At 35.8% G+C, this 18,209-nt stretch overlaps 3 protein-coding genes across 5 annotated transcripts; 2 read left to right on the forward strand and 1 right to left on the reverse strand.

Annotated features, from left to right (window-relative positions):
* The first annotated feature begins 1,100 nt into the window (after window positions 1-1,100).
* LOC111800973 lies at window positions 1,101-2,087 on the forward strand. Its single transcript, XM_023684912.1, has 2 exons — window positions 1,101-1,384; window positions 1,783-2,087. The coding sequence occupies exons 1-2, from the start codon at window positions 1,169-1,171 to the stop codon at window positions 1,954-1,956; spliced, it is 390 nt and encodes a 129-aa protein (XP_023540680.1). The 5' UTR covers window positions 1,101-1,168; the 3' UTR covers window positions 1,957-2,087.
* A 1,499-nt stretch (window positions 2,088-3,586) lies between these two features.
* LOC111799544 lies at window positions 3,587-9,973 on the reverse strand. Of its 3 annotated transcripts, none has more exons than XR_002815852.1 (6): window positions 9,602-9,973; window positions 8,216-8,293; window positions 8,044-8,128; window positions 7,587-7,675; window positions 4,011-4,227; window positions 3,587-3,754 (listed from the first exon to the last, which is right to left on the reverse strand). XR_002815852.1 is itself a non-coding variant. In XM_023682900.1 (5 exons), exons 1-5 carry the CDS (start codon window positions 9,926-9,928, stop codon window positions 4,090-4,092), a joined length of 717 nt encoding a protein of 238 aa, XP_023538668.1. In that variant the 5' UTR covers window positions 9,929-9,973; the 3' UTR covers window positions 3,794-4,089. The 3 variants fall into 3 exon arrangements, 1 of the variants encoding a protein (XP_023538668.1); XR_002815853.1 differs by having other exon boundaries at window positions 3,587-3,767; XM_023682900.1 differs by lacking the exon at window positions 3,587-3,754 and having other exon boundaries at window positions 3,794-4,227.
* Window positions 9,974-11,912: 1,939 nt separating this feature from the next.
* Window positions 11,913-17,988, forward strand: LOC111799675 (NADH dehydrogenase [ubiquinone] 1 beta subcomplex subunit 8, mitochondrial-like). Its single transcript, XM_023683112.1, has 4 exons — window positions 11,913-12,151; window positions 12,251-12,337; window positions 12,406-12,501; window positions 17,721-17,988. Exons 1-4 carry the CDS (start codon window positions 12,014-12,016, stop codon window positions 17,796-17,798), a joined length of 399 nt encoding a protein of 132 aa, XP_023538880.1. The 5' UTR covers window positions 11,913-12,013; the 3' UTR covers window positions 17,799-17,988.
* The last annotated feature ends 221 nt before the right edge of the window (window positions 17,989-18,209 follow it).

Consider the following 18,209-nt stretch of genomic DNA (forward strand, 5'->3'; position numbering starts at 1 on the left):
AAAAAAAAAAAAAAAAAAAAAAAAAAAAAAAAAAAAAAAAAAAAAAAAAAAAAAAAAAAAAAAAAAAAAAAAAAAAAAAAAAAAAAAAAAAAAAACATAAATCATTTGATTGGTGCATCCATGTTGTGGTGACCCAACTATGTTGAAACCGAATTGACTCTCCAAACAAACCACACGACAAACATAGACAACAAGGAACCCTAAGATCCCACAAAAAAACCAACATGAATTCCGACGTGGCAAGCCCTAATAGGTTGAAGGCACATGGATGGAGTGCCACGTGGCAAACAGGGTCAATGGGGGAGGCTGTAAAGGAGTTGGAGTGGTTCATGTCCCTAATTGAAGGATACAAACTAACTATTAAGCCATGCTTCTCTGTTCACTCCCATTCTTTTCTCTTGCTCCCATTATTATTATTATTATTATTAACTATTTTATTATTATTATTATGAGTTCATCAATAATAATTATTATTTTTTTGTTTCTTATCATATTCATTATATCGATTGATGGTCGTGAATTAGTTATTTAACATCGTTCTTCATTTCAAAATAATATACTATATAAAAATCGTCTTAAAAATAATATTACAACGATAAATTCAAACTTTTAAGAAACAAATGTATGTTAATTACTGTTGAATGAAGTAAATGTATACTAGACAGTGGTTGAGGGTGTTTGTAGGTTGGGTCGGGTCGAGTTAGGACATTTTTTAGGTTCAACCTAATTACCCAGCCTGACCCGACCCAATCCAACACAACTCATAAAATTTTCATTTATTTGATCCCAACCCAACTTAAAAAACTTCATACCTCAACTCACACGGTCTATATTGAATTGGTTTGATCGAGTTTTTCGTTACGAGAGTTGAAATTATCCGAATCTCCAAGGTTAGGTAAGTATGTACGTAGTAGGAGTCCCATTGCTTAAAAAAGAGAGATATTGAGGAGACAAAGAAGAGCCCACCATATATTTGAGAGTTTGGTTTGAAGGTTCATACCCCAAACACCTGCATGTTCTCTTTAACAAACGTTTTTCCATCCTCATTTAATGCTCTCTTTTCCCCTTCCCCTTCCCTTCCATTACAAATACTTCCATTCAACCCTAATTTCAAACTCCATTCCAAAGCAAAACAAAACCCTTCTTCTCTATTTCTCTTTCCATTTCCATGCCCATGCCAACTTCTTTCTTCCTCGCTCTCCTATTCTTGTCGACTTTTTTGCATGCATGCGATGCTCGTCTTCTTAAATTATGCCATAGCTCGAGGCTCGAATCGTGTTTGATCTCTCCAGGGTTTCGAACGAATCAACTAGAGAGAAGTTTGGACGAAAGCAAAAGTAACGACGTTTCTTCCATGGAGAATGTTGGGATTGAAATATTGAAGGTATGTCAACTTGTTTAGCTCTTAACCCTGATAATATTCGTCTTTCTCATGGAGGCTCGTGGGTCTAACTAATCCCGAGTTGATAGTAGTCTCTTTTGCCTATTTGCTGCTATAAGAACTGATCAAGAACTTGTTCGATTTTAAAAGAATCAAATTATATAATAGAATCGTTTTCATGGTTTTTGGTTAAGATATCCATCGACATATTATCATTTTATTATTACTTTTTGTTTACACGTGAAATCCAATCGTTTCTACCAACATTTCCATCGACAACAACATTTAATTTTCGGGTCAAGACAAGGCATTAATATAGACAAAAGCATATGAATGATAAATGCATGGAAAAGAGATATTAAAATAAGGATCGCCATTAATGGACCTTGGAAATTTAGCAGGGAATGAAGAAGCTTAGAAGGTTGGCAATGGAGCTTCCAGTGAGAGACAGAGACAGAGACAAAGACATAGACAAAGTGGTGAACTCCGAGGAAAACGAGGTTGGAGAAGACATGGTCGTGATGGATTATGCACAGCCCCACAGGAAACCTCCTATTCACAATCAAAAACCCTAGCTCACAATTTAATATGATCTCTTCGAAATTTCCTATGATGTTCAAAATATGTTCCAAAAATCAATGTATTGTATGTAAGGGTTTACTATATTCAAGATTTTTGTGTTAAATAAAAGCATGGATTAAAGATATTTTTGTGTGATCAATTGGATAAATATGTTTTTTAGTAACTTAGGTTAAACTATATAATGAATAAGATTGTTATAATATAAGCTTTTGAGTAGTGTTCGATATTATATATTCTAAGTTTATATCTATGTTTAAAATTATACATGCGGAATATTGTAAACTATCTTATATTATAAAGTTTATACATCAAGATTATTAACACACTTATTCACGTTGCTGAACACACTATATTTAAATTGAGTTTTGAGTGAACATATTACGATAAAACCATCGTAAAAAGAAATCTTATTTGTTTGAATTATTTAATGAAAATTTTAAAAACCTAATAGATTAGATCATTTTGAATCTATTATATCTAAAAATATAAGTTATGGTTAAATAGAAATGTTGACGTTAATGGAACTTTGGAGAAAAAATATATGTCGATGGTAATGTATTTGTGACGAGGGTTAGGTTAAGTTCTGAACTTTATTTGGGTTATTCGGGACACCAATCTATCTAACTCAAAATTTCGAATTGGTCCAAAAGATTTTTCCAACTCAACTCATATTCCGTTTATAAGCAATATATATATATATATATATATATATATATATATATATATATATATATATATATATATATATNATCTAACTTGGTTTAGTGTTTATAGAAATGAATGAATTGTAATAGAAAAAAGGAACATTTAAATGGATGCATGACAAGGACATGAAAAAATGTGGTTGTTGGTCATTTGGTCTGTTTTTATTTATTTATTTAAATTAATAGAGAAGTAGTTGGGTGTTACTTAATTTATTTTTTATTTATTTATTATTATTATTATTTATCTATTTATTTTATTTTTGTGTTCTTCTATCCATCTTTCACTTTATTTCTCATTTTCCACACATTTAGATTTAATGATATTTATTTCTTGTTTAATCTTTTACAAAAATATTTTTATAATGATATACGTGATCACGTTTAAAGCCGTGTATAAGCATGGTTCAATCAACATGAACATATTCTTCGGTGGAATCTCGAAAGAATTGAAATCAAACTCAAATCGGATTCAAGATGGTAAATCATACAAAATAAAAGGTAATTAATTTAAAAACGACCTAATTTGCTATTCATTTTAAGAAACTTTTAAGAAAGAAAACTATATATGAAATTACATATGAACTACTCAGATTATTCACAAACATATTTGATATTCAATAGAACAGAGGCGAGATAAGTAAAGAGATGAATTCTTCCTTATTTTATATTCAATATAAAAAGGGTTAGATCTGGATTTTGTGATCGGTTGGAGAGAGGAACGAATCATTCTTTACAAGGGAATGAAAACTTCTCCCTAACAAACGTGTTTTATAAATCTCAGAGGGAAGCTCGAAAGAAAAAGCCCAAAAATGACAATATGTGCTAGTGATGAGAGTTGGCGGGTACATGATATCCAAGTCCTATACCTCAAAATCATGATTTAAAAAGAAAGAGCAAAGAAAAACTCACTTTCAAATGGTTGACAAAGCCAAACTAAACCATAGTCTTGCTCTGATGCAGCCAAGTAAAGTAGCATCCCTCATAAATGTTCACAAAAAGACACCGGCAATTTCTTTGATATGACTACTCCATGTTCTTGATTCTGCGTACATGAATTGCAGAGTTGCTCCATTTTGATCAACAAATTCTGCGTATGTTTGCTACTCACCTTTATTACTCACATATCATAATCATATAATGAATTGCTGAAGTTGAAAGTGGTCCTTTAATCAAAATCATTAATGCCCTATTAAATGGTTAGATTGTAACAACTTCCGCCATTCTAAGTAGCTGAATCCCATTTCTAAGCACTGAAAACTTTTTAGTTTTTTTCTGTTCTTGCTTCCATCCAAACAGTTGATCTTCAGAAGCAGAAATAATTTAAATAGAACGATACTAAAAACCTTGATCCTGTTCGTATTAGTCGGTTGCGTTGAATCGTTGTTGAGCTTGGGCAGGGCGAACTGGCTGAAAACTGATTCTCTAGCTACACTTGATAATGAAGGGTTTAACAAAGTTTATGAACTCTGATGTCCTGATACCTAACTTCAGGTCGACTTCCCCACCGCCCAGCCAAAAATAATCAGGACTTAGTTTCGCAATCGCTTCGTCCAAAATCACCTGAAATGTAATTGATTGATTAGAGAATGATGAACAAGATTGAGATTTACCATACAAATATAGTCAATGATGCATCAGAATTCAGAAAGAAGAGAACATTTTTCTGTTTATATTTGTAGGATGATCTTCCATGCTTTTTAGTTGGTGTGACAATTTCACCAATCTACCCACCCACTGTTAGATTATCTGCTTAATACTTAGGCATGTCAGAACCATTTTGTGTTCGAGCACACACTTTTGCTGTCGAACAACCAGGTTTTAGTTCTAATTTCCGATCGAGGCATTTTTCGGTGGTGGCAGACTGGCAGGAAATCATTGGTCTAGGCAAAAGCTATAGTGGACCACAAAATACTGTCCAACACATAAAATGTGACAGACATGACATTTGAAACACTGGTCCAGCACAGTAGCTGGAAGCTGGACAAAAATCAGAAGCAAGAGGATCAAAAAAGATCCAACATGGGGAAATACGCATTTCACACAGATCAGAATGAGCAAAAATGTCTATTATTGTAATACATTTCTGGCAGTTCCAAATGAGCATCAGAACCTATATGCTAATGTTGAAATATTTGATTTATTAACTTTATGCGTCTTACTCGTAATTAAGGACGATATTACCAGGCTAAATAATATACTTTCATCATCTGATCTCTGTTCATTCGGAGTTTGTTTGATATCCTTGTTAGTTGTAGCAAGGGTTTACTTGGATAAAAAAGATTTGTACCAAGTATGTAATTTATGTTCAGTGGAATGTAGAAAAGATCTACTGGGATTCTGGGCCAGTTTTCTTTTTCATGATTTTTTTTTATAGCCATTGAAGTAGGAAGAGATGATCATTTAAAATAATCAACCATCCGAGCACCGTTTCTCCAACCTTCGTGGCGTGTTTTGACGAGGAACAATTTGTTGAGTTCCTGAGCTTGAGCTTGAAGTCAAGACAATATTGGCTCATATCTAATTGTGATGCATCTTGTAACGCAAAATCAAGCATTCCATCATAATCTTCTTAAAGTGCTTTATTTAGATGTTTTAGTAATGATAATTCTGATATGAAATTATTTACGTTCTAGGTTGTGTCTTATTTCAAAGAAAATAAATGAACTTGACAATATCAAAGTGAAATAAAAAGGTTCACTAAGCATTTAAGGCACCTGTTATCTGTAGAAACCACTCCCAAGATTTGTGTACTCTAAATTTAACCTTCTCTTGAAGAGCAATCCAATCCTCAGTAACTTGCCTCACACCCCAACCAATAACTAGTGACTAATAATATGCTTCTAATAGCTACACTATCATTACAGTGCCCCCTAAACATAACTTGACCCGAGATGTGGGCCAATTTAACGGTACCAGCTTTTCTCCCGTTCAATGGAACACCCACTACGGTCGCACAAAGCATGCCGAAGTTACTGATCAGTAAGCATTCTAGTTATATAGCATTCCAGTTATTTTATTCACATTTCTCAGCTTGAACAAGGCATGTTCCAATTCAATGATCACTTACTTTAACTTCTTCTTAATGCTTCCTGGCCTTGAAGAACAGATTCAACAAATAGTCTCAGAATATCCTGATATACTATGTGAATATCCAAGAAGAAGAAAAATTCTTGGAAGATTAAGGAACCGTTGATTCATTTTACCTCAAATAATGTTACCAGGCATTAACAAGATAAAAAATAAGTTACCCCTTTTTTATTTGTTTTCACTTTTTATTGTAATTCCTCATATAGGACAACCTGGATGCCCTTTTTGTATAGTTAGTTGCCTAGCCTCTCTTGTTGGGCTACCTTGTTCAATGTCCTTTTGTATTCTTTCATTTTATCTAAATGAAAGCTCAAATTCTTATAAAGAAATATAAATTGTACTTCCTTCATGTTCATTGATCTTCCTTCAAGGTCTCATACAGCTTCCTTTGCGGAAGCTGTAGCTCAAAAAAATACATTTAAAACCTCCATTGCTTGCTTTTGCATATCAAAACACAGCCTAGGTTCCATTTCGGGGAAGGGGAAGGCTGAAGAGTAACATGGTCACTCAACAGATGCCAAGAACATCTTTGTCAATTCTAGATAGTAGAGTCAGATAGTTTCTAATGTAAGCCTAAGGTGTAGCAAAATTGGCCAATGAGATTCCTTGCTGACGAGAAGATTCATTTGCTTACATATATCCTACCGTTGGACAAATACAAATGTGAAGTACATTTATAATTTCTCTCTTCCCCATCCAACAACGCAAAATTGTCGGTCACATTATGACACCCCATCAAATAATTTCTCCAACAATTAGACCATGCTTCAGCCCCTCCTATGCCACGAGTGGGGTAATTGAGGGAATGTTAAAGATCACGTAATAAGACTTGGAAACACTGAAAGATAATAAGGTAAAAAAATACAACCTAAAACTCCCAAGTAATTTGAGGTATTGGACACTTCCCTCTTGAGCACACTCAAGGGGAAACCTCTATAATAATGCCTACCTCCCTTCTATTTATGAGAAATAGTCTCAACAATTCTTAACAAACTGCCTTGCTTACAACTATATTGTTCATAGCTATTAAGTTCTATTAGAAAATCAGGCTCGAAATGAGAAAGCCATGAGTTGATATTGCCCAATGATAAGGAAGCTGGAGTCTAGTCAGGGTGGAGATAATACCTCTGTCCTTGAAGGTGTTTCATAAACCAAATCATGGTCAAAAAGAACATTTCTAGCACTAATCTCTTCAATACAAAATACCAAGAAGAAAATTGAACGATCTTAAATCTGAGAAGGGAATAATGAAATTTCAATTTTTTGAGTTATTCCCAATACCCAAAATGGAAACAATTTATCCGAACGAGCCATTGGTTCTTTTTTTTAACTTAGTCCAAGTTGGGTTTACTCTCTTCTTAGTGAATCATTCTCACTTTCCATCCTTTAGTGATGATATCAATGGTTATCTGAACGTGAACAGATAGTCGTTTTCTTGTCTAATCCCCAATTAGGTTTCCTATCTTATCCCAGTTAGTTATGGTAATCTCCAGATAAGGGTAGATTCTATACGTAGTCACAGATTTTCACAATGAAATTATAGAACACAGATTGTAAGGTAGAATTTACTAAAGAATTAGCCTTGCATCCAGCAAGAGAAGACAAGAAGAACCCTACAACAAAATTGGCCATCATCACATTTGCACAAAATAACATGTACCACTTCGAAAATTTAGGGGCAAATTAAGAAACGAGCATATCGATTACGGGATGGGATCTTTAAAAATTAAAGCATATATGTAAAAATGCAGAATAAAGATTTAAATATGGGTTGCTCGAGCTAGAAAATTTTCAAATCTACAATTTATCAAGTCAAACATTAACATTCTTACTGGAATATCCGTTTTCATGCCAATGCATGTCACTGCATTATGCACATATCCAGTTAGCTCTGCAGATATCTCCTCTGGAGCAAGTCTCACTGTGTAAATAGGAAACCATGAATAAGAAAACTTCAAGCCACTATAGTATCTGAAACATCAGTGCCTACCCTTGGCATTTCAAGTATAATTTGTTTAGAGATTTTCCTTTTTCCTTTTTTTTCAGTAATTTTTTCTCGTGGTTGGTTTGGTCTTGGTTTTTATGGCCCCCTCTTGTTCTTTCATCTATATTAAGCAAAGCATGCACAAAGTAATGGTGCTTGAATCGTGTCGTGATCTCCTTCTCACTTAACTTAATCAAAGCATGGATGTGAATATATGAACAATTAATGAATCAAGTAAACTAAAAATTTGGATTACCACATTTAGAACCATTAAGGCATCACCAATAGGATAATAGAAAACTTACAGTTGAATTTCTTTTTTGGTATCTTTCCATCGTTGAGTGAATACAGGAAGCTTCTAACAGTTTCAGCATTGAATTTAGCAGAATACTACATAAAGAAATGTTATGTTTTAAAAGAGGAGAATACAGGTCATTAGATCAAACTGTTTAGAGAAAATTAGAAAGGAAGGCATACCTGAACAACGACAACATAGTATTTTGAATTGTTGCGGTTACTGCAATCAACGACATGGGATTGGGCTTGAGTATTTACCTGACAGTACAAAACAGAAGTACACGCGATCCCAGTTACGTTTTAGCATCTACAAAAGCATGGCCTAGGAAGGAGAGGTCCTAATTGAACTTCTAGATATGGTATATGGTATATAATATATATAAATGTCGAGTTGTTATCAACCAAAATTCGATTAAAAATGGATGCCATAAGCCATACAGTAGCTAACAATGAAATTTTTCTATCATCTTTAAACTGGCAGTCATACATCTAACAATTGTCAAATTATATCAACATATATGCAAAAGGAACAAAGTAAGGCCTTTTCTTTCCCTCCTTTCTCTTCCTTTCAAGTGTTGATGAGAAATTTTACTTTGTTAAAAGTAAAATCCTTGAACGCCTAAGCCGAGAACTATTTGGAAGCTGAAAATACTTGTGTATTGTAAGAATTATTTGGTTCTTTTATGAAAATTTCCCAAATCAATCCATTTAACATAAGGATGAATAGAAACCTTTCAAGAATGTAACACACTCTCCGATTAGCACAGAAAAAAATTATATATAAGAGTAAAAAAAAACTACAAAATGCACAAGCTCCGAGAAAATCATACAAATATAGTTCAGTTCCATCTCAAATCCTCCTTCAACACCAAAGCTTTTCACAAAGATCCCATGATGCTATCAAAAAGCCCCGTGTTTGCCACCAAAGAGATGGTCTCAAGCAACCCAGCATAAAACATAGGAATTCTCGAGAGCATATATGATCACAATGTAATGTAATGCGATGTCATTTTCATTACAGAAAACTAGAATCTCAACTAGTACTAATTACATTGGAAGTATGATTACATAAGGACTTGAATAAAGCACAACATAAATGCTTGGTTCAATTCATTTTAATTTTCAACTAGCTGAAAATGTTTGTCCCTCCCCAACAGTGTTATAACTCAGGAAGGGAAAAAAAAAGACTAGATTCAACGAATAAGCCACTGACTGCTCTCTAATGACCGTTGAATTCAGGTTCAAAATGTCTACCTCTAATAACCATTCAATAAAGATTTGAAATACATTTTTTAGTTCTCTCGCATCCAATAAGTTTCAAATGGTGCAAAATCATTGGCCATACTGTTCCACCCTGAAATAATTTTTTCAGGAAGAGAGGCATTTTAATAAACGCCATCATTCGATCCAAACATTTCCTCTCATTAATCCAATTCTACCCATTCCTTCAAACCCAAAAGTAACTAATGAAAAAGGCCTAAAAGGAATCAACATACGCACTCGAAATCGTCAATACAAAATCACATATCGAAATTGCAAAAAAAAGAATCCGATTCCAAAACGCACCAGAACAATGCTCTTGCAGAGATGGTCAACCGAAGCGGCATTAAGAACGTCCCGTCGGGCTTCGAGAGACCAATCGTAGTAATCAGAGGGAACCCTCTTGAAGGAGAAGTCATTGACAGCGTTGGTTCGAAGAATGGTGGAGAGTCGAGACACAGTGTCGCCATCTGCCTCATCAGAGGAAATTGGAGAAGGTTCCGAGTCGAGATTTGGAAGATAAGCGAGCTCCAGCTTCAAAATTCGATTGATGATTAGGGTCTGGCGATATTCGAGCTTCGCTAGTGCTTCCATGGAGTTTCGCTCTGCCATTGCTCCAGCCTCGGTCCCCATTGGCCAATTCGGATGAATGCAGTTTCCTTCTTTCTTTTTGACAATTTTCAGTAGGTTCTAAAGTTTTAAATGTTTTCTTCCAAAAACTAAAAATAAAATGCTCTTATATCTCGGGTTGAGTCGGTTCAAGTTTTCGGGTTTAATGTACACTCTTACTCATTTTGCCTCTCGTATTACTATCAATGAAGGACGTTTTTTCACAGGTGAGTGTTTTTTGTTCCTAAAGCAGCTTTAGAATTTTTAGGTATCGATGTTGGTCTCGTTATTTTGCTTAACTTTTTTCCTATTTTTTTCTATTTATGCTTATTATGATCTTCGAGCTTGTATGTAAAACTGGTTCTGGGTCAAATAGGATTCGTTTACTAGATGCTCCGATGGCTTAAAATAGCTCATCCCGAGGATCATAAATACTCATATCCCTAACTTAGCACTGAGTACACTGGTCAAGAGCTTATGTGGGGTACACTGGACTAATGGACGAGATGCCCTCCAAACCTATTATCCATCCAACTATAGGTGTACATGAGACCTAACCACCATAGAGTTCATTTGACGAACGTCTAGTGGCTCCTATAAAAGTGATATTTTTCGTACTTGTTACATAATATGATAGGTTCATAAGCATAAATTAGAGGCACAATGCTTCACAAATTCCTAATATGCTCGTATTGTACTCACGCAAACACAGTAATGATACTTAAGTCATGCAAATACAATTATTCAAATATCGCTAAGTCCCTAATCATATGATCAACATGTTTAGTGTCACAACCATACTATGAATAGAGTAGGTTGTGACCCTCACGTCGAAACCAGCAAAGCAGTGACCCTCAAGTGGCGTCCATCTGGCCACGTGAGGGTCAAGACAGACTAGTCCATGATGCGACCAAGGAGGACAATGTATCATTTAACACGCTAAAGTGATGTGCATTGAAGCTAAGACGAGGCATAAGCAAGATGAAGGCACCACGTAGACAAGTGTGTCAAAGATAGGCTTGATGAAGGGTTGGGGTTTTGGAAGAAATTTGGACATGCGCCTATGGAGTCAAGTCCATCCATATGAAATATGAAAATTTGCCAAATTTGGTGTCAGTTGGACACAAGACGAAAGCTCCCCGACACCTTATGACTATTCGCCAAAATCATGTATACACCTGCCAGACAAAAAATGCCTTAGAGTGTACCATAACGGGAAGCATGATGTTGTCTCTCCACCACCCTTGGGCCCTATGCCCAAAGTGAGCTAGCTTATGGCACATGTGTGTGTCACAGTGAGGGCGAGCTTTGGGAGATGAGTGTCTCGGGTGACTTCCTTTTAAATGGTTCTTTCAGGACAGTGTCAAACGATACAGATGTGCTGACATTGTGTACCCATGCCATGTGTCGGAGGTTGGATTATGCACCAACTATTTGGAGAGAATTTCATAAATGAACTAGCATAGACAAAGTAAGGTCCAATGTCTTGATAGAACCCTAATGATGGATGTTAGGGATGTCCCAATGATATGAACGACACATAGGTCTATTCTCGATGACCATGACCAAGTGAGCTAAGTTGGTAAATGACATCTCAGGACTTGGGATGACATCAAGACACAATGGACGTGTTAATTGGGAGTTAGGATGAAGAGTTGAAATGCGACGTTAGATTGAGATATCTTGGCCATGAGTAGTGACAAGATCAAGCCAAATGACTTGGCCTAATATAGAGGCAAGTCGGTTAAATCGCAGATGATTGAACATGCACGTGTACATGGTATGTGGCCGAACAAGTTTGGATACGCTTCAGTTGTGTTCAGTTGGGGGAGACAAACCTCGCATAAAATCCAACAAATTCATACACATAAAATACTATTTCATAACACGTTAGAAATTTAAGAAAGGACGAAAATATGATCTAATCCAAAAGAAACTCAGATTAAAAAAAAAAAAAAAAAAAAAAAAAAAAAAAAAAANTTGAGGCTAATTTACGAAGGGCATCTATTTTAGCCCTCTTACGGTCGTGCTCTGGTTGTTCTGAAGAATAAGACTCGAAAGAAGGAACAGACGACGCTCTGGGATTTGGAAGAGGGAAAATCACCGAAAATGGCTGGCAGACTGAGCAATTTGGGTTCGAAGGTCCTTGGCGGAAATGGCGTTGTCGGTCGCTCAATCGCTTCATCTCTTCGCCTTCGCTCCGGCATGGGCCTTCCCGTTGGAAAACACATCGTCCCCGATAAGCCCGTAAGCATTTCACCCTTCGATCCCCCAAATTTATTGCTAAATCAGTGATCCTTTGACTTAGATTTTGCGGGATCAATCATTTTTTCCTCTTTTTTTTAGCTTCCTGTAAACGACGAATTGGTTTGGGATAATGGAACTCCTTTTCCTGAGCCCTGTATTGATCGCATTGCAGATACGGTTGGGAAGGTGTGTAGGTTCTCTTCAAGATTCTGTATTTTATCCCGTTTTTCTTCTTATACTTCTCTCTTTTTCAGTACGAAGCCTTGGGTTGGTTATGCGGGGGATTGGGATTCTTTGCATCTCTGGGATTGTTGGCTGTGTGGAACGACAAAGCGTCTAGGATTCCATTTGTAAGTTTACTGAACTGTACTTCTCTGTTGGATTTGTTTGAGATCTCACCTGCATATGTGATTGACTGTTGGGGGAAAATCTATCGTTCATTGTCATGCATATTGTGTAATTTGACGGTGCCCAGTTCAGTGCATCACTCACAGTGAAGTGTTTGTTCTCATGTAATCTTTGTGCTTATTGTTCTTTGTATATAGCATTTTGTTTCTTTGATTTAGGGCTGGAAACATGGGCTGAGCTAGAGAAATAACTCTTAAGATGACTAACTAGAAACAAGCATTGTATTAAAAGGAGAAATAAAGGGTGGAACAACGTAGGGACCTGGGGTGAGGGAGACCTCGCCGAGAACAAGTTGAAAGAATGCTTTTCGATTGTTAAAGATTGTTGTGAAGTTGTAATTACAAAAGAATTTCCTGTGACTATACCCCCAATTAGCAATAAGCTGTACACTTCTAAAACAAACTCAAAAGAAGAAGACTTTTCCTCAATGATCATCTGGTTTCTTTCTAGCCAAATGTGCTGTAACAGTGCTCTAACCGTACAAGACCATAAAATGTTGGCCCTTTTGGACATTTTCCACCTGAATAAAACTTCTAGGAGCCGCCTATCTGTAGGTTTGGAAATCAATATCTCAACAAATTAAGTTGGGAAAAAATGATTATCATTACCAAATGTTGTTTTCATGATGAGTGGTTCGACTTTCTCGAAACTTTGAAGAATGAAGGAGAAAAATCAACGAGAATTTCATTCAAAATCCTACTAATGCTGTGATTGCTCTATTAAAATGTAATGTTGGAGGGTTAGTAGATAGTTTATGTGCCTTTGCTGGGTGTGTGGAGGCAGAAGATTTTGTGGTGAAGTTAAAAGATATAAAAAGAAGTCTGAGTGAAAGATTTGTATAGATATATATGTATATATATAGAAAGAAGATTCATGGTAGAGCACAAGTTATACCTTTGTCGTGGAGTGCAGATTAAATCCGGAGGCTTACCAATTGTTATATGGAAGGAGGTTATATTATAACCATTGGAGACAAGTGTGGAGGATTCCTGTGTTGTGCAAAGAAAACATTTGACATTGAAGTTTGCTTGAAAACATGCATAGAAGTTCAAAAGAAATTTTGTGGATTCATCCTTTGTTAATTTAAAGATCCTCATTATGATTCTTTTGTTATTCTCTTTGCATGGCCAGTAGCCTTAAGAGAATTAACGTTTAACACATTAGATTTATCGAGATTGTCCCTTCTTTTCTTCTTTGCCCACATTTTGTACAATTCTCTTTCCTTAGTTTTTCCTTTTGCTTCAAGCACGTGGGGTTGCTATTGGTAGACTTTTGGTATTTTGATGGTCTAGGGTGTAGATCACCGCTGATTCAAAAGGTTATGTTGATAGATTATGATATAAAATATTTTATTCATATTCTTACGACTCTTCCTTACTTGTGGGCTTGAAAATTAGTATGAAGCCCAGCAAGTAACTATTAATATCATTCGGAGAAAAAAATGACATTAGAGACTTTAAATACCTGATCTTTGTTGTGATACCATATTGAAACATCACTAGACTGGACCCAAAAGTTTGAGTTGATAGGTTATGATGTGTTTATTTTATTCATATTCTTAACGTAGAGAAGTATTCTTCGTTGGATGTTGGCGAAAATCATCTTGAATCTACCCTTTGGGAATAAAAGACATGTTTGAGGCTAGCCTGGCCAATTCCCTCACCGTCATTTTTGGTTAATATCATAATATGATTGGAAAGAAATAGATCCTTTTTGGGGCTTATGAAATTTACAACGAAGAGACAACCCCAACTCAAAAGAGTTAATATAAACATCTTCACTTGAAAAAACGAGAAGAAAATCGGTAAGAATGGAAAAGCATTTGTAATTTACTCCAAGATATAGCTAGGTAGATGACACTATCAAGGAATCTATAATAATTACAATCTTTTCCCACAAAAATCCATTGATTTCTCTCCAACCAAGTATACCAAAAGAAGGCCTGAATGAGGTGTGCTTTCTTGAAAGGATGATCCACGAGAGGAAGAGAAAGAAGAGCTTTGGGTCCTTTTGAAGAGCCATGGACCAGTGGAAGGAGGATAACATCTCAATTCAAAACCTAGATGCAAAAGAAGTGGAAAATAAATGGCTTTGTGATTCATCTTTTCTGCAAAGGATGCACCAATTTGGGAGAGAACCATATATGGTAACTGCCCGTTGCAATTTTTCAAGAGTATTTATGACATGATGACAAAGCATCCAAAGGAAAATTTTGCTTTGTTTGGGTGAATATCATTTCAGATCGCCTCTGATCACAAGAAAAGATCTCCTTCTAACATTGGACCCAAAGCCAGCAGCAAGGATCTGATAGAAAATTAGCCCACTGCAAGATTTTCCCTTACTATAACACTTCTTCACTTTCTAAAAGTTCAATACACAAGGGCATCCACCAGTTCGAGAAGGTGGTGATCTCTCCTTACAGCTGTATAACGCAGGCTGACTATACAAAATATAACACTGCAAGCCCCAATCCCACAGATACAGAATATACTTATTTCCCTCTTTACCCCTTTTAACTTAAGTATTAACTATTGGGGGTCTCACACCTCATATCTTCAGATTGAGTTAAATGAATAAAAGACAGCAAGTGGTTCATGTTAGCCCTGTTAGAATTTCCTCATCTTTCAGCATAAGTCCCAAAATTAATCCGAGGGCTTCCGATTGTCTTTTAAAGAAGCATATGTTTGGTCAGAGATAGAGTCGAGTCGAGGAAAAATTTCTTCCAAACAAGCTTCTTGAGGCCATCTTTTTTGGGGTTTAAATAGGTCTTTGATTGGAAAGAAATAGATCGCTTTTTTGAGGTTCAAGTATGTCCTTGATTAGAAGAAAGATTTTTTCTGTGATTTTAAGTAAGTTTTCGAAAGAGATGTACTGTTTGACATATTTTAATGACTCCTTTTGCATTTATAATCAAATCGTTCTTTCTAACTTCCATTTATCTTTGATTATTAATATTTAGAGATCTTTTTTGCATTTTTTTTTTCAATTTCATTTGGCCTACGTCCTTTTGTTTTGTTTGCACTTTCATTTATCTTAATAAAAGCTGGTACTCTGGTTGAAAAGGAGAAAAGTTAACCTCCCCTTGAAGAACTTCTGCTTCATTAGCACATCTTTTTTTTTATTTTTTTTTTATTTTTTTTATTTTTAATATAAAGAAACAACATTTGATTGAGTATAATGAATATGCAAACAAAAGAAAGGGGTTATTGAAAAACTAGCCCTTTATGAAGGTCCATCCTCACTTATGGAGGAATGCACTCCAATCCAAAAGAATGAATCCTAATGGTTAATTGCAAAGCTCCCTAGAGCTAAACCCCCTGGAGGAACGTGAAACTTTACATTATTCCACCCCTCTTCTCGAGATCTCTCAAAACCTCTGAAACTTGTACAAATTTTCTCTAGGCATTTTCCACAAATCAGAACAAAAAAGAAAAGAAAAGAAAAGAAAAGAAAAAAAAGAGCATGCCAATGGGTTCTACCTTTATCTCGAAAAGGAGGATTCAAGAGAACTTCCTCCATACTTAGAGCAACAATTTCTATTTCGCATTTAACAGATCTGAAATAACCCCACAAATTCATTTGGGATCTTGCAAATCCACTCCTTTTCCTATTCAAAGTTCAACCTTTTGTCTATGTGTTTTTACATCAAGAATTCTTTGCAGATGAAGAGATGTCAAAGGGGCTGCTTACTTCCCAAACAGATGCTCCTACATCTATATATAAACGTTGGTTTATCAAGAATATGGAAGAAAAACACCTCGGATTGTGGATTGTTGATTCATTGCTAGAGATGACTTAGAATCAATAGTTCATTATCTAATGGCTTTTTCCATTCTAATACTCCATCCAAGAAAATCTTTTTCTCAACAATGTTGGTCCAAAGTAAGTTAGCATTGAAAACACAGGATATGGTTAAGGTTCTCAGAAGCCTGTCTATATAAGATACGAAGTACAGAACAAGAAGGAAGAATGCCTCTAAGTATGATCCAGGATATTTACTTTTCCAAGTAAGATTTGCCACTAAAAAATATGGCCTTCCTTTAGCTTTCAGAGAGGCAACACAGTGGAATTAAGGGAGACGAAGGTACACAAAGGACGGACGTGGAAATAAGAACTGCAAGAGAAGGTTGTTGTCCAACTAAGATACTGAGAACTTAAAACCACTTTTAGCTGATATTGACATCTTCGGTGGTTGGGAAAACCGAAGCTAAAATCGAACCCACTACCAACCAACTCTTCCCATTTTTCCAACCATGAAGGCACAAGGTAAGAGTCTGACAAGAAAGGAGGAAATTTTATTGAAAATTTCATTCCTGTATTCATTTTTGTATTATTTCACCTGCGAACCTCACGTAGATCTCCCCCATTGTATCAACCGTCCACATGGTGAAGCTAACCCTATGACCACCTTATGAATGGAGGGAAACATCTATAGCAATGACCTGGCCTCTAGGAAATGCTAAATTGTGAACTTCAGCCACCAGCCTTGTGTCCCATAACTGCATTGACACAGGGCGATTTTCCACCCACCATATCTGAAGTTCATGGTCAAGGCCCTCCCCATGGATTAAAATGGTTAACTATAGCCATTCCCAATGACTTTTGCTAACCAAGCTTGATTCTAACGCACTTCACTATCTCTCTAATCTCTCTAATTCAATTGGTCAACAACACTAACTCGTTCTTGGTCATCAGCTGAACTTTAGATGAATCAAAAGAAAAATTAACCTCCAATTTGTCCAAGATGATTCTCGTCTGTTCTTGCTTCTGCTGTGGATCTGGCATCTACAATCCTCCTGAGTGCTAGGCTGCTAGTAGCTAATCAGGTTTTGGAGTCGATATACTCCATCTCGATTTCAGATATATTCCTCCTAACTGCAATTTCCTCATTGTGACCAGCAATGACAAATGCTGAACTCCTTTGATTGAGCTACATTGCCAAGTCTTTGGAAGGTAAATTCGAGAGGGCTGCTACCTGTTCGGTTTTATATTCTTGTGTGGTTGTTTGTAGAGCCTGGCTTTGTATTCTTTAAGGTGGGTTCCATTCAATACGTTTGTTTTACCTTCTTGATGTTTGCATATTCATGAAGACTAAGAAGTGGTATACCGTTGTGAAGATGATAATAATAAATAAGTTCATCCCCATCCTTGTTTCAATCAGGCGCCGAAAGTGTATCCATATGACAACCTAAGAGTGGAGCTCGGTGGAGAAGCAGAAGCAGAAGCAGAAGCAGCATAGATAGACAAACCTGAGGTGGAATGATATGACCATCTTGGTCTGGCACTGTTTCTTGAGTTTGGTGTACTCTTTGCCACTCTCTACATCACTTCTCTATTTATTAAACAAATACTTTGCTTCAATCACTTCTCAGAATATTCCTACCTTTTACAGGGACTTTAATTTTGGAGTGACCGTTAAATAATGCAAATTCATTACTATCTATACTATTATAAGTCTAGATAAACTTCATTCTATATATGAATTATAGTACTAAAAGAATAATAATCCATTAATACCTATGTTAACTACTAAATTAAAGGCATCCTACATTTTAATTATTTTTGTAATCACCCTTCCCACCTTAACTAACATCTTATTTAGTATTTATAAATTTAAAATTCTTAATAAGCTTCCCACATTATTCATGAT

Source organism: Cucurbita pepo, chromosome LG08 (assembly GCF_002806865.2).
Source record: "Cucurbita pepo subsp. pepo cultivar mu-cu-16 chromosome LG08, ASM280686v2, whole genome shotgun sequence".
NCBI lineage: Eukaryota > Viridiplantae > Streptophyta > Magnoliopsida > Cucurbitales > Cucurbitaceae > Cucurbita > Cucurbita pepo.